The 15,535-nt window shown below is 37.5% G+C and overlaps 1 protein-coding gene across 1 annotated transcript; it reads left to right on the forward strand.

Moving 5' to 3' along the window:
• Positions 1-211: 211 nt before the first annotated feature.
• On the forward strand, positions 212-14,812 carry LOC139685873 (synapsin-1-like). Its single transcript, XM_071582998.1, has 3 exons — positions 212-310; positions 1,949-2,160; positions 13,690-14,812. Exons 1-3 carry the CDS (start codon positions 296-298, stop codon positions 14,432-14,434), a joined length of 972 nt encoding a protein of 323 aa, XP_071439099.1. The 5' UTR covers positions 212-295; the 3' UTR covers positions 14,435-14,812.
• The last annotated feature ends 723 nt before the right edge of the window (positions 14,813-15,535 follow it).

Below are 15,535 nucleotides of genomic sequence, written 5' to 3' on the forward strand. Positions count from 1 at the left end.
GGAGGGGTCGGCATCCGATGAACGGCGCGGCGACCAGATTTGCGGGCGATCACTCGGGGATGGGTGTCTCGCAGGAGTCGAGGGGAGGGGTCCGTTCAACCCCCATATGGCGGGGGGGGGATCGTGAAGGGAGAGGGTGGATGGAGACCGAGCTGGAGCTCCACGTATAAAGCGAGAATGTGCGGCATTCGCGGCCCAGTTAAGACATTGATTGCATTGGCGGTGGTCAGCAGCAAGAGAGCTAGCTAACAACGTGTTGACCGGGAGAGGGGTGGAAACTTGAGAGCGGAGAGACATGGCCCTTAAACTGGTATGTAGTCGATTTTCGGGTCGCCCACCCGCCCTCCACTCACGGACCGAGTCTTTACATGGATTGAGTGAATAAAAATTGTTTGAATCGCCAAGTGATCTGTGGAAAAGTGGCTGACGGTTTATTGATTTGGGAACGCCATTAGGAGGGAATATCTATTGGAAACTAGTACGAAATTTCATATCGCGCGCGATATAAACCAAAGGTGCAGACGTCAAAAGTGAGCACTTTTCTAATTGTTTCCTTGAAATACGCGTCAAGAAAAATCAGTTGGGCCCTCTGCAATGGTATCCAGTAAGAATTTTTTATTTTGAATGATGAATGCAAGATGGTATGGTTCACTTCAGTAAATGGAAATTAGAACTGAAGTGAATTTTTAAAATTTTGCTTGCGAATAATTTAACTTGCTATCTTTTGATATGCTCATGAAAATTGACCGATGTGTTTATTCGTGCATAAATCTTTGAATCTTTATGGATAAAGTGCTTTACCACAACTGCAATAGAAGTATACTCTTATTAATGCAAGAAGGTTCATTGCCTTCTTTGCCAAATGTAGTAGGGAGATAATTTTTAATATTGTTTTCCATTTTACCTACTCACTCATACACACACAGTACATAAGCTGTTAAAGACTAAGCGATAATTATGAATTATGTCGGGGGCTTTACAAAGAAACATTAGGTATGTTGTAAGCATGCGAAGTCACCGGAGTCATCGGTTAAAATTGTGCCTTCCTTGGATAAACAACCGCAAACTAAGCCGTAGAATCTTGTATTCCATATGTATTTTTTCCATGACCTTGTTAATGCTATAAAATTATAATATGGGTATAGAACTAGAATATTTTAATTAATATCAATTAAATGAATCAATTTTACATTGAACGAATGATTGTAAACCAAATTCATATTTTCCAAATCACCGAGCAAAATGTAAATTTAACCACCAATTAATTTCGATCTCGATAGTAACCCTCCAAGATTTTGGGTACTCCGCCTTTCTAGGGACGCACGCATGGAGGAAAACCCAGTCGGAAGCTTTGAATACTAGGAAATGTGAAAGGGTAGGGAATGGAATACAATGAAAGCTTTCAAGGTCCCCTTCAGAGAATAAGAACCTCACCTTCGAATGCCCCAGGATAGCCGAAAAAAAACCAGTCTTCCCTCCTCACTTTTCATTTCAGTCAGATAGTGATTTTAGAGGTGTCAGTTCCTCCGTGTCAAATCCAGACCGCACTCGCAATCTTGAGCTTCCCCTCCCGTACCTGGCGTCGACCAATTTACGCCCCGAGCCCGTGGATGCTTTAAGAAAGGAATTTTCCACCGACCCATTAAAAACGGCCGGAGTTAGCCTCGAGACTTGGTGTTCCCCGGGAAAGAAGGGAAGAATTGGAGAGGTGGGAGAGAAGGGGGAGGGTGGGGGTATGTGAGTGTGGAGAAGAGGCGAGGGGGAGGGGGTTCCAGGGGCGTGTACCAATTGGCTCGGGCGGATATGTATGCCCACCAAGGACAACCCCCTTTTCTCCACGACCACCCCACCTCCTACACCCCTCTCTCTCTCTTTCCATCGCGTTCTTCCACCCACCCCTTCAGGGCTCCTCCCATCTGACCTTCTCATTCCTTCCACCCCTGCCCAGACTTTGGCCGTGGTGTTGCTGGCCGCCGTGTGCTACGGACAGCAACTAGGCGACAACTACGTGGACGATTACTACAATGATGGTGGGGTAGAACAGCAGCAGCGGCCCGCCCCGCGGCCGCAGGCCCACAGGCAGCAGCAGCAGTTGGCGCCCGTCCGTTCTAACGCCGTCGTGCGCCCCACCCCAGTGCCCATTCTCAAGCAGATCAACCGGTGAGTCCACCAATGCCCCACGGTCGTTGCTTCCGCATGCCTCGGGGACAAATCTCGCTTTTCCAAGGAAGAGCGGTGGGTAAGGCGAAGCAGCCGGAGAGTTCCGCGGGAACGCTCCGGGTGCACCCTTGGAATTTCGATCGCGGAGCTCAATAATGCATGAAGAGTGATCGCTTACCCCACGCCTTTCACCAGCCTCGGAATTTAGAAGGCGACAGGTGTGCGTTTTTTAGTCTAACTCGATTAGTGATGAAGAAATTTAACCAGCGTCGGAGAGACTTTGAACCACACAAGTCGCCTTAAATTTTAATTACTCCATCAAACATAACTCACTACAAGGCCTTTGCAGAGCGCATACATGGAGTTGAGCACTTTTGGGACTCCATCAAGTAAAAAAACATAAACCAAAGCGTCTGTGTTACGGAAATACTGTATTGATAGGGTGAAGATAAATGAGGAAATTTCAATTAGTTATCTACTGATCTCAATGTCGCTGCTTCGATTTACCTCTAGCAGAAACATATTTTTACAACTCAGTAGTGCTTAATGAAAGAAGGGGTTTCTGGTACGATATGGGATTCGGAGTACCTTAAATCGAAATAGATACAAATAGAAATACCGAGTATTTAACGTAATCATTCAATTATAAAGCATAAAATTGCTGAAAGAAATTTACATTCCCGCAAAATTTTGTTTAGTATTAGGTTTTTTCGTACAATAACCCGACGTGCAAATTAATTGCATTCATTAATTATAAAATAAAAAGTGGTGGAAGCATTTTTGCATTAAAATTTTAAATTTACAATGGAGATTTGTAAATACAGTTATATATATATATATATATATATATATATATATATATATATATATATATATATATATATATATATATATATATATATATTATGTATACAGTTTATGTATAGCAGTTATTCATAAATATACCTTTAAATGTCAATTCATTGGGCTGCATTAAAACGTAATTCTTTATTAATAATTTATAATATGCCATGAAGGAAACAAGTCAGCTAAAATATAGTTATTCAATAATCAATATATACTGAAATAAGGTTACCTGGAAGAAAAAATATATTAACTTCTAAGCCATAATTTAAAATTGTCGGTTGAAGTTAATTAAGTATCCTAAATGGAATAGTGTTGCTGATTTTACAATTAATTTTCATTAACAACTGACCGGAGAGCTGCTATACATGCACAATAATTTATACCTCAAAGTTTATAAAACATCGCCTAAAAATGCTTGGGAAACACAATTTCTTAAGTTATGCATAATGCGCATCAAATAATGCGCAATTAGTAGTTTTATAACTTCTGCTCTTTTTTCATAAATTGAAATAAAATGGATAGTCTATAATATCGAATAATAAATTGCGAAAATCAAATATTATAACATTGACATATATACTGGGGCCACTTTCGAGTGCCCGAAGTAGCCGAATATCCCAAGAATGCTGGGTGAATTTGACAAAGAGATAATTTGGAATAGAGATTGAGACCCATACATGCGTGTAAAAGAGAAAGAGGCGGACAGTGGGACCAAGGGAATAAAGAGCACGCTTGAGAAGGCAGCGACGGGGAAATTTCCCCCACTCGTCAGAGAAAAAAAGGTATTCACGCGATCTCGGTGTGAGCGAGTGGGTGCATGGCCTTGGGTTGAAAGATTTCCGTTTCCCACAGGAGCGAAGGAAATGAATTTATTTTCACGGCTTCATGGCAACACTTCTAAGCGGTTCTTGGCTGAGGTAAGGCTGAAAATACCTCCGTCACTGTAGAGCTCATTCCACCACGCAAATGGGTCATTATTTTTCTGTCTGAATGGCCTCTGTAATGAGATCGTTTTACGTTTAAAAATATTCCATTCGCAGAAATGCTATGCGCAATAAATCAGGGTGCTACTACTTTTGAATTCAATTTAACATTTCAGCCATAAATCAAACGAAATTAAAAAACAGACTTTCAAAACATTATATTTTAGTTCGGTTAAAGGCATAGGTTCTTTTTATCTAAATAAACGATTAGCCTTTTTCCAAAGTGTAATATCCTAAATTAAAATTAAATTAGGGAATATATTGTCAAGCAGCATGGAAAAACCTGTTTCAACACGTCTACGGACGTTCTTTGTACTATTAGTATTCACCGTTAGAATTTCAATACGCAGCTAAAATGAAAACAGATGGGATGATATCATTGTTCCGGATGTCGTTTGCGAAATCGTTATTGCTTGGCAAGGCGAGGAAGGGGCGGGTTGAATAAGAAGGAAGCAATTTAAGTTACCATCATATTTTTAGTTACACATTATTAGTATATATATGTATGTATAATTATATATATATACATTATAAAGAAATATATATTTATATTTATTTATTTTTATGGTTTTTGTATATGTGTGCATTGATATATATATATATATATATATATATATATATATATATATATATATATATATATATATATAATCATATATAATCTACTGTTTCGGTGGTTTTTTGTTTTGGCTTAATAGGAATGAGACATTAAATTTGCAATTTTGAGTATTTTTTAAAAATCGACTATCAGATTACTAAATTTTAAGCAAATATATTTTCAGGGAAGACAAAATCTAGAGGTGGGAAAATCAAAGAAATCATCTTCAAGTTATTTTCACTTGAAAGTGCTTTAGTATAAGCAGCCTTTTGGTATGAGTGAGTAGGTACATCGACAGACCTAATTGTGGTCACTCGATTCAAGCTTTAATTTTTCACGATATAAAACGTCCTAGTATTAACAATTGTTATTTGTTATGAAAGTAGTTTAAGATATGTTAATGAGGATTTTCGAAATTAAATTCATTTTATATAAAATGGTACCCATTTATATCCTATTTTTACTGCTCTTCGCGTGTATAATTCCACATTAGTTGTGGCGATATCTTATAATCAACTTTAAAGTTTTCCTATTTGGGAACTCTATGTTTAAACGCCTAAGCTCTTTTTGATACATCAGGATCAAATTTTGTCATTGTTGTGATAAATTTTTGCAATTAGTCATTCATTTTGATTTTACCGAGTTCTTGATGCGGAGCAACATATTTGAATCAATTAAAATGGAAATTCCATGGCAATCCATCCATATTTATTGCTAGTCAGTATTTATTAGTATTATATGCTTTAAAAATTAGGGCATTAGTATAAATTTTCGGTTATATAGGATTGGCATATTCCCTATCTTAGTATAGCGGCAAGATCTAATCTCCAACCATGGGATGAACCCAAGGTATGTTATTTTCTTGAACACGAAAAGCGTGAGAACAAAATTTTCCTAGTTTGCATCACAAGTTTCAAAATGGAAAGTAATTTTTCCCTCTATTTGGTGCGACTTTACTTGCTCCTTAAGTGATCAGAGTTCAGAAAAACTGTTGAAAATCCCGTCAACTTGGAAAACCACGGTACCATATTGATGCTCGTATTGGAATGTAATTTCTCTCTGGTAATTAAGGTGTTTCGCCGATAGATTGCGTTGAGTCACCTGCCGGCCGCCACCAGCACTTTACTGGTTGCCTCATAGTTACCCAATCACTTTCCTTTGCGACGATCACAAACAGCCAACGCATCCCTGCGGCGATGCGAGCAAATTGGCGATCTGGTTTCCGAAACACTTTACTGAAGGTGACAGCTACGAGCCTGGACCGGTCCAATTCTATGGACCGCCATTTAGAAAGAAGGTCCGCTTATGTTTATAACTTGATCTCGTTGTGACTGGTTCTCCAGGGAATGAAGGTGGGGTAAATGGCGCGCCTCTTTCAACCTGGGGCTCTCGTGAAATGCCGTCACCCCGGTTTGCCTGGCTTTTCTCCGGCTATGAAGCTCAGGCTATTGTAGATGTCCTTGCCTCTGCCCTTTATGGATTACGGGCCACCGAAAGTTCTTTTCGATATAATTAATTGTCAATACATTTTTCGGGTGAAGCAACTGGATTACCTAGTGAGCGGAATAAATAATTTATTGCTCTTCTTTTGGTTATTTAGATTTAGTGTTTTATTTTACTTTGGACTCACTGCTAGAAAAGTGAAATATTATTTCAAGTCTGGAATTATTATTTTAAGTTACCGTTATACTTTTGTGAGGAGAAGGCGCGTTAATTTAAAGTTATAAATTGGGAAATTCATAAGTCAGTTTAATTAAGCGTTCAAGAAGCAGATTTGCTTACTTGATCACTCTGGGGAAGCTGATGAAATTCGTTATAAGATAACAAGAAAAATGGACTCTTCTCACTCTCTTTTTGCCGGGAAAAGCAAACACTACTGTAAATTAATCAAAGAGGGGTGTGCTTTTTGAAACGCGAAGAGCTATTGCTTTCTCCGCAAATATGAGGTAGTCCACGTCTTTATGAGATAATTAAGTTCTACTAATTATTCGGTAATAAATATTTATTTGACTTCTTAAAACAATTTTTTCAGGTGACGCTGAGAAATCTACGAATACGAAGAAGATAGATTTTTTTAAGACTAATATTTGTTTACATGAGTTCAATGCTCCAAAATAATTTACAAAATCTTAAAATTCTAGCAAAATTTCTTTCTAAATTTTCCATTCCATAACATTACATTATAATTAATAGAGATACTAAAGTAAGGGAAACGTATAATTTTTATTTTAGATAGTGATTAGTAAATGCGACCAACGATTCTTTTATTAATGAAATAAAATTTTAAAAAGATAGGCAAAAATAACAAGTTATGTAAGTAATGAGTTTGCATTTTTTTATTGATTCATAAATCTCCCTAATATACATTATTCGTTTCTGTAAGTGAAACATAAATGAAAATCTGTGAATCATGAACATTGCACGGCCCTGTATGAGTAAGGTTCTAGCTGCGCTTCTTAAAATACCCTTTTAGTTTATATCTCCAATATTGTGAAAAAAAATAAGGCCAATCAATGTTCTAATTCAGAAAATTAATGTCTAAACTTATAACTGCTGGTTAAACAGAAGTTGGGTTGCCACCCCGTAGACCTCAATGCCTTGTTTCAGAATGCTACGAATAGTTTGGCAATATTTTCATTTTGGATGAATTGCGTTGGTCCTTTTTATGTTCATGAATGATTCTTTACTTAATTGACAGTTACTTTATGAGCATAACTGTTACTATTTGATTTAAACATTTGCTTTGAAATAATATGATTCTGAAATATTTTTACTGAAAGTGCTATTTCTACATTGAACTGATAAATAATTAAAGATTATTATTCATATTTGTGCCATAAAACGCTCACCTGGGTAGATAGGTGATCACCGTACCTCTTAATCGAAAGGTTTCGATTTCAAATTTCGCTTCAGGCTCTAATTCTGGGATATTCCCCGATGTATTTTTCCAGGTAATATGTTCGGCTGCGCAAATACCTCAATCGTTGGTTCACCAATAAACTCACTTACATACCACTAAATTTCCAACGACATATTAAAGTACATAATATCACTCCAATTGAATTTTTTTTTAATTTCTCTTAATTTCATAAATAAATCTCTGATGGCAAAATGAGGTGGAAATTGCTTACGTTTTTGGTAAAGCTCCAAAAAAGATTTCTGGTTGACATGTGTAAATTGCCGTGGGCGAATCCCCAGAAAACTTTCACTTAATAACAAAATAAGCAGTTCCTATAAAGTGAAGGTTCTTGGGAACATATAGGGACAGAAACCCATCGGTTTCAAGAGCACATAACGGTTTTAATCACGGCATTTGATGACATAACATGTTTTTGAAACTTATGATCACATTTTTTGGTGATATTATGAAATTTCTGAAGCTATTGGTAAAGATAAATCCGCTAATGAATCATTTTCGACATCATTTGAATTACATCATGCGCTACAGCCTTCGAGCTGATTAGTTCGGGAAGGAAATATATGCTTAACGATTTATGGACACATGTCTATTAACTCATTACAATTTTGAATTGAGAGTTATATCACTTCCTTAGAAATGTTCGAATTTATATCGTAGAATTAGAAAAACCTTGCCAAGAAAGGAAAATAAAGAGACAGCTCTGGAATAAGTTAAGGAAGTCTTATCCTTCTCAAATTAGAGAGGGCAAAGTTCTGCTGTGTATTTAGCCATCAAACTGAAACTGTGCATCAGTACAATCCACGCGTAAACTCCCGTGGAAATAGTTCTTTACCAACTCTCTCCTGATGGGTGCTACTAAGAGTAGAATGATTGAGAAATCAAAATAAACTCGTCCGCATGTTAGTAACTTTATTTCACGAAATCCTATAATTTTAATGTGTAACTTTTTTATCATTCCAGTTTTCATTTATTGAAACCATTCTTAATGTTATCACAATCTAAATACACTCCAATGAATTATGGTAGGGCAGGAATAAGGGATTGAGAGAACTTCAGTGAAAAATCCAGCGTCAGTCTTACAGTATTAAAATACTCTTCAACAAAAGGCATTCAATGATATCAGGCTAAATCTTGTGAAATCGTATCTCAAAGAATAAGAAAAATTTCACCAAACTTTGTTAAGATACCAAAAATTCCTCAGAATGTGCAATAGTTATTCAAGGGCCACCCTCTCTTCGAGAAAAATGTGCCACTCATTTCAAGCACTAATACTCTTAGTGACCGCCGGCTCTGACGTAATATTATACTAATTCAAGATTTATATCTAGAGAAATGGTCCAAATATTTCAATAAGTTGAGTTTTTATTAGTCAATTTTTCTTGTCTACAGTTCCGCCTAATGTTTCCGACGTGAATTATACCATTTTAGTTGATTTCAAATTCCGGTGGCCAATTAACCGTGAAAAGTATTCATCTCCCTGGCATATGGCCCACTTAACTGAGGGAGAAATGCATGTTTTTCCAGCATGATTGTCTCTGTCAATTGATGCGAAGGTCATGATAGCTTCTTGTGAACTCAACATATAAGTGAGCTAAACATACTCGTATATTTATACCGTGAACATCCTTGACGCGCATGCCTACTAGTTTTTTCCACCGCTCACGTGTGCTGGGCACAGTGCGAATGAGTGAAATACACTAATAACTCACTTTGTTTCCAGACATTCCTTTTGCCATATTTTTCTTTCGCTTTATTATATCTGTAGTCAGAGGATTTGAAAAGGCCCATTGCCAACTAAGGGAAGCAGAACAAAATGGTAACATATAAAAGTCGGACGATCAATGGCCTAAAATTCTTTTTTCGTTCCTCCTTTCTTCGTGAGATCAAAGTCTTCTGCCGTGATACATTGAGGAAGACTACAGTTTTATCGCAACTCCCAGTAAGATTCTTGCATATCTCGATTTATTTTGTGTAAATCTTTAATGTTTACATTCGTTGCGCTGCTACATTGACGTGGGAATGCCAGAGAATATATATTCTTGAGATGCACTGCATTAATATAAAATACCAGACGAGATAAAGTTTTTTATATGCGTAGTCTTACTGCTTTAGGTTTCCAAGAAGAAATCGCCCACTCTAAGTGCATTTCCGGCATTTTCAGAGATTGCAGCATGATCTGAGCATTGTGCCTAATATGAGGGGAACTCATCAGGGAAGGGAAGAGATGGAAGTTATGTTTCAGCAAGAATACAAATACGAAGGAAAAAATAACTGGAATTGGTGATATGAAAGTATTCGATTTATCATAATGTATCCATGTGTGGCTGACTGACTACAATACCCTTTCGTAAAAATGTTATCCACTGGCTATTAAATGCCAATAGTGGTAACTCTTAGTGATTTCCAGTTGAGAGAGAATTCCTACAAATTAATCATCCATTCGTTTTAATTTATCATACTATAACCCTCTTTTGGTCTATTAGCATTTTCTGAAGAAGTAACGATATACCACGGCTATTGTCGTAAGGAAAACCGTGCTGTATTGCTCGCTCGACAATTGTTCCTGATCGATCGATAACAGCTTTAGATGATGGCCTTGTTGAACATATATATTGAATAACTTAAGCTAATGAGCACTCAAACTTAATTATTTAATCCAATTTATGTTACTATATAGAGTCATAAAAGGTTCTGGATAACATATTTTGTTATATTATTTCGAGAGTTTATGATTGTATGTATATTTTTAACATTTCACACCGATTAAGTGTCGCACCGTTTGTAATGCCAAATTTCAACTCTAAATTTCCAACCCTATATGCAGCTGGTAGCGTTTTCGCACTGGTTTTAATCTTCAAATCATGTGGTGTCTTAAAGGATGAAAAAAATTTCTAAGCTAATTAGGAGATTGTGTAAAAACATGAAAAATGTCATGTAGTCGTTCAATCGTTAGTTTAGAAAAATAACATGATAAAATTGCTGACATTTCAGTAATTGCGGAAGCAAATACTCGTAGATGTAAGTGACTGTTCATTCGTTTTCAAAGAGGACTCAGAATCAGAGTTCAATTTACTAACGAAATTGTTTCCTGAAAAGTGGATAATAATAACTTGGTAAGTTCCACTGATTTCTATTTTAAAAACCACCGGTTTCATCGAAATCATCAGATAAAATATACAGGACTTTTTGACATTTATATTTGCCATATATATATCGATTACATTTATATATCGATTATACGGAAACACTCACACGAGCAGCATAATATTGGGACGGTACAATAGAACACAACTTACTTGAAGAAGGCCACGGAGAAGGCCGACAGCTTAAACAATTTACCAAGTGAGTGTCCTTTTAAGTGTTACTATTTTATTTGTGTTCTATTGTGCCGTCCCAATATTATGTATGTGTATGTAATATGTATGCATAGTATGTGTGTATATATATATTTATATATATTTATATATAAATATATATATATAGATACATTTATATATCCTGTATATTGTGCCTGGTGATATCGACTATTCCACGAAACCACTCGTTTTTAAAATAAAAATCAGTGGAGCTTACCAAGTTATTATTATTCACTTTTTATCATGAAGTTCCATCAATTTTAGCCGAAAGCCATAGAATTAAAAATGTTTCCTAATGAGTACTAATGTTTGATTCTGAAAAACTGAAGCCCTGATGAATTGAAATGAATGTATAAATTTATCCATGTAAATATAACTGTCTTGAAATGCCGAAAGTGTTTTCACGTAATAAAAGCATTATTGAAGCCTATAAATTCCATTAATGGCCAAAGTTTAAACTTTTTATATTGTCGTTCAATTGAATCTCATGATGGGCAAAATGTGGATCAGAAGGTGTATAAAAAACATGTTTGGTGTGAGATAAAATGGAGAAAATCGTCACACGTGATATCAATAAAAATCCCTGGGCTTTTTATTGTTTTTTGAAAAAATAAATGTATAATTAAATATATAAATTCAATAATTTTTTATCCCCAATATTATAAACATGGATATTAATTCTATGTGGAAAACCATGCCTTTATTTTCGAACTATATATTAAAAATAGATATTAGCAGAAAATATTTAGGATTTTAGAAAGAGGAGGTGGATTTATTTTTAATATGGTAGATATAACACTATGGAGAGCATAAAAGTATTTTTTCCCAAATATATCATCATGAATGTGCTCGAATCGCATCAAATTCCTATCCAAAAGAGGAAATCCCGTTTTGTTGTCACTTACATCTATTGATACTTGAATGCATGTTCATGTATATTTATGGTTCATATCAATTCTATCATTTAAATTTTTGAATTAATATTCTGGGCCTTCAAATTGAGGCAATTCAAAACATTTTTTGTGTAACACACCGTTTCATTTTCCTTGTGTCCGATGTTTGCCGTCGTATTTCCAGTTTGCCGGCGCTCAAAGCACTGTCTTAAAAATATTCAACCAACTACCCGCATGGTGTTGCACTTTCTGTTGCTAACGGGCAAATTGCCCTGAACATTATGTATGATTGAAACTCTGCTTCCGTTTGAGCCATAACTCAAACGGAAGGGACCCATTTATATTCCTTAATTTCTGGTATTTTCAGAACCCAAGTGAAAAGCCCAATTGATCCTTAATAATAATTAATTGACGGCATACAATAGCTAGTATTTTATTTTTCTACATGCATGATTTCTAACGGATAAAATGACAAAATTTGAATGACTATAACCACGCGACAGTGGACACAAAGTGGCACCAAACTGGTGGCCCATGGAACTGTGTTGCGTGACATCAGTTTAGCCTAAAGAAAATTGGAATGTATTCCATTACTATGAATATATAAACATGAAAATATACCAGCAACATAATAATAACAATTTCCTAAATAAAATTACAGTTGATTGGTATATATTTGCAATCAGACGACGCTCTGATTGAAAATAAAGAACAAGCAAGGGGTTACTAAAAACTAAGTTTCCTAGTTACATTTTCCGAGGTGACCCGTAGTTGGTTCGGGAATGTAGTCTGACTAAATGACGATAGATCTATCGATGTAAACCTCATAGCGGTTGGGTCTATGGCCCTGGAAGGGATTTCTTTGTTATGATTTATTCCTTGACAATTACAATGCTTAACGACTAGTTGAAATAAGTGAAGAGATCATGAAATCCGATGGTACAAAAATACGATGCGATTTCTGATTATGATTTCTGTTTCCACAGTTTGGTACTACTAGCCATAATTTTTGTAATTTTGATTTAGTTTTTCCTAAACTTTAATTACATTAGGAGAAACAAATATCTTCATTATTATTCTTATATTGAATACTTCTACGTAACCTAAGTACCTAGACCACTCAACTACAATTTTCATGATACATAATAATCGAATTCACCATAATCATCTTTAGGTAACTTACAATCTACCAAAATAGCGCATACTGGAAGGTGATTCAGAATACATGGAGTTATATTCCGGCCGATATATATAATTCATAATTCATTCTGAAATATAAGTGATAAGTGGCAAAGATGAATAAGCAGGAGACAGCATTACTTAAGCTATAATATTTAAGGTACAATTAGCCCCAGGTTCATCAGCTCTTAATTGGTCATTATACAAGTATTAGTTAATAATAAAGCTAGCTATTAATACTAAAAACTAGGCTACCCCCGATACAGCCTTCTTCTTGAGATAGTTTCGAGGACATCCATCCTGATTTCCTAACGTGGGTGGAAAAAATGACATTTCTGATCGCGAAAAATCGGAAATTGTGCATGTTGCTATCTTTACCCATGTTCTAATATTAAAAATTCCATATTATGAAATTTTTAAATGTTATTTAAATGTTCTGGAAAGAGATTTCTATAATTACCATAAGAGATAAAATATATATTTTGACACTCGGTCGTGATGTGATTTTCATGCCATACTTTTTACTTCCTATTCACAGAAATTAATGTTGCATAACATATTTTTTTTAATCCAAATGCAACTTCTCGTAATTCCTCCCCAGTACCATTTTAATTTAACATCTTAATTATATAATTGCTTGTCCGCATGTTTCCAGCGTAAAAGACGAGAGCTCGAGGTACTCTTTTGTGCTTAAAGTTCAGCATGAGAAGGACCCTTCTTAACGAAAGCGACTGACTGACCCTTGCTCTTTCAGACACAACGAGGACGGTTCCTACACCTACGGATACGAGGGCGCCGATGGAACCTTCAAGATCGAGACCAAGTTCCCCACGGGTGACGTGAAGGGCAAGTACGGCTTCGTGGACGATACAGGCAAAGTGCGCGTGGTTGAGTACGGCGCCGACCGCTACGGCTTCCAGCCCGCGGGCGAGGGCATCACCGTCGCCCCGCCTACCCTCGTCGATGAGACCACCGAGGAGGAGCCCCTCCCGCCCCGGGCCTTCAAGTCCCGCCCCGCGGCCCGTCCGCCCCCACCCGTGCAGTACCGCGAAGTAGAGGAGGAAGTGGTGCACCACCGGCCCCCACCTCCCCCGCCGCAGAGGTCTCAGGGACCCGCGCCCCCCCGCGCCCTATCGATCCCCGGCGCGGCCCCCGCACCCGCCCAGCGCCCCGCTGCTTTTGCTCCCGCGCACTCTCAGTCCTTCGCTCCCCCACCCCCGAGGCCCAAGGCCTTCCAGCCCGCCCCCCAACCTCAGCAGCACTTTGGCCCCCAACAGTTCGCTTCCGGCGCTGCGCACCAGGGCCCCCGTGTGGCCCCACCGCCACAGCAAGCCCCAAGGTACCAGCCGCAGCCGCAGCAAGCCCCCAGGTACCAGCAGCAGCAGCAGCAAGCCCCCCAGAGGCCCTCCGGAGGAATCCTGGACCGCCTGGCCAAGGACTACGCCCTCCCCGCGGGCGCCGGAGCACCTCTTCACGACATCTCCTTCGGCTACTATTAGACCCAAGTCTAGTCCCCGCTCATTCGAGTCCCAAAGCCCTCCTTCCTTCTCCTTTGTTTATTTTTTAAATATGGATATCATTTCGTGACGTTTTGATGCGGGGAAGGAAAGCAATAGCAGAAGCTACACAGCAGTCCCCCGAGAGCTGAGCTGCAGTTTGTGACGAGGACCGTCCAGTGACATCATTGACAAAAAGGATAACTCCAAAAGTATTGCACTTTAGAAGTTGTGGCCCGAATCAACATTTTTGTTATTATTTTGGAAATATTTCCCTATTTGTTTTTGCATAATGTAAGCCCGTTAAAGGCCTTGTAAAAAACGATAAATGCGTATTTATTTTTCATAACGGGAACCTGTGAATAAACACCTTTTTCACAATATCTCATTTATTTATCGCGAATACTTCAATCCTCGGCTTAAGAGAATTTATCCTGAGGTATAGCTGTATGAACCGGAGTGGTCTAAGCGTAGTGCAGTGTCCTAAGCAAAGGTTGAATGGAACTTGTTCAATTAATTCCTGACTTATGACTAGTCTGGTACGTCACCGACTCAGTGCAGCTGGTATTCCAATAATTTTGGCACCAAATACCTCATGATACCTCATACTTTAGCTCGCTGAATAGTTTTTGCGTAATGGTATTGAGAGCTCAAGATAATGATCCTAATTATTATTTTTATTTCATTTTTTAGATATTGCTTTCAATTATTGGGTTGTTGGGATGAGATATATGGGAGAATGTCGATTAAATGTCAAACATTTCTGATGAAAATATCTGATACGGAGGGCATGGGAAAATCCATACTGAAAAAATGTTCAGCTTCCCGAGGAAACATTAAAAAAATGTATTCACGCCACGGCATTTTACTGGAAATGAAGGTACATTACAGGCTATGTTTTGATTGTCTTGTATACGAATGTTCTCTTTATTATAAGCTTTTAAGAAAATGTGAATAGGTAGTTCTAAATGAATTAATATCAACCATGGAATCATAATTGCCAATATTAATTGTTGCGTCAGGTCTCATGAATACTCCGTCAACAGTGGTGGCATCATCTTATAGGGGATAAGAAATGAACGTGAACCTATTCAAAGCACATAG

The sequence above is a fragment of the Hetaerina americana genome, unplaced genomic scaffold (assembly GCF_022747635.1).
Source record: "Hetaerina americana unplaced genomic scaffold, ioHetAmer1.1.p SCAF_12, whole genome shotgun sequence".
NCBI lineage: Eukaryota > Metazoa > Arthropoda > Insecta > Odonata > Calopterygidae > Hetaerina > Hetaerina americana.

Bases quoted from the DNA above. Each gene is read 5' to 3' on its own strand.
- LOC139685873 (XM_071582998.1), top strand. The intron at 2,161-13,689 runs GTGAGTCCACCA...TTGCTCTTTCAG, and splicing joins ATTCTCAAGCAGATCAACCG to ACACAACGAGGACGGTTCCT.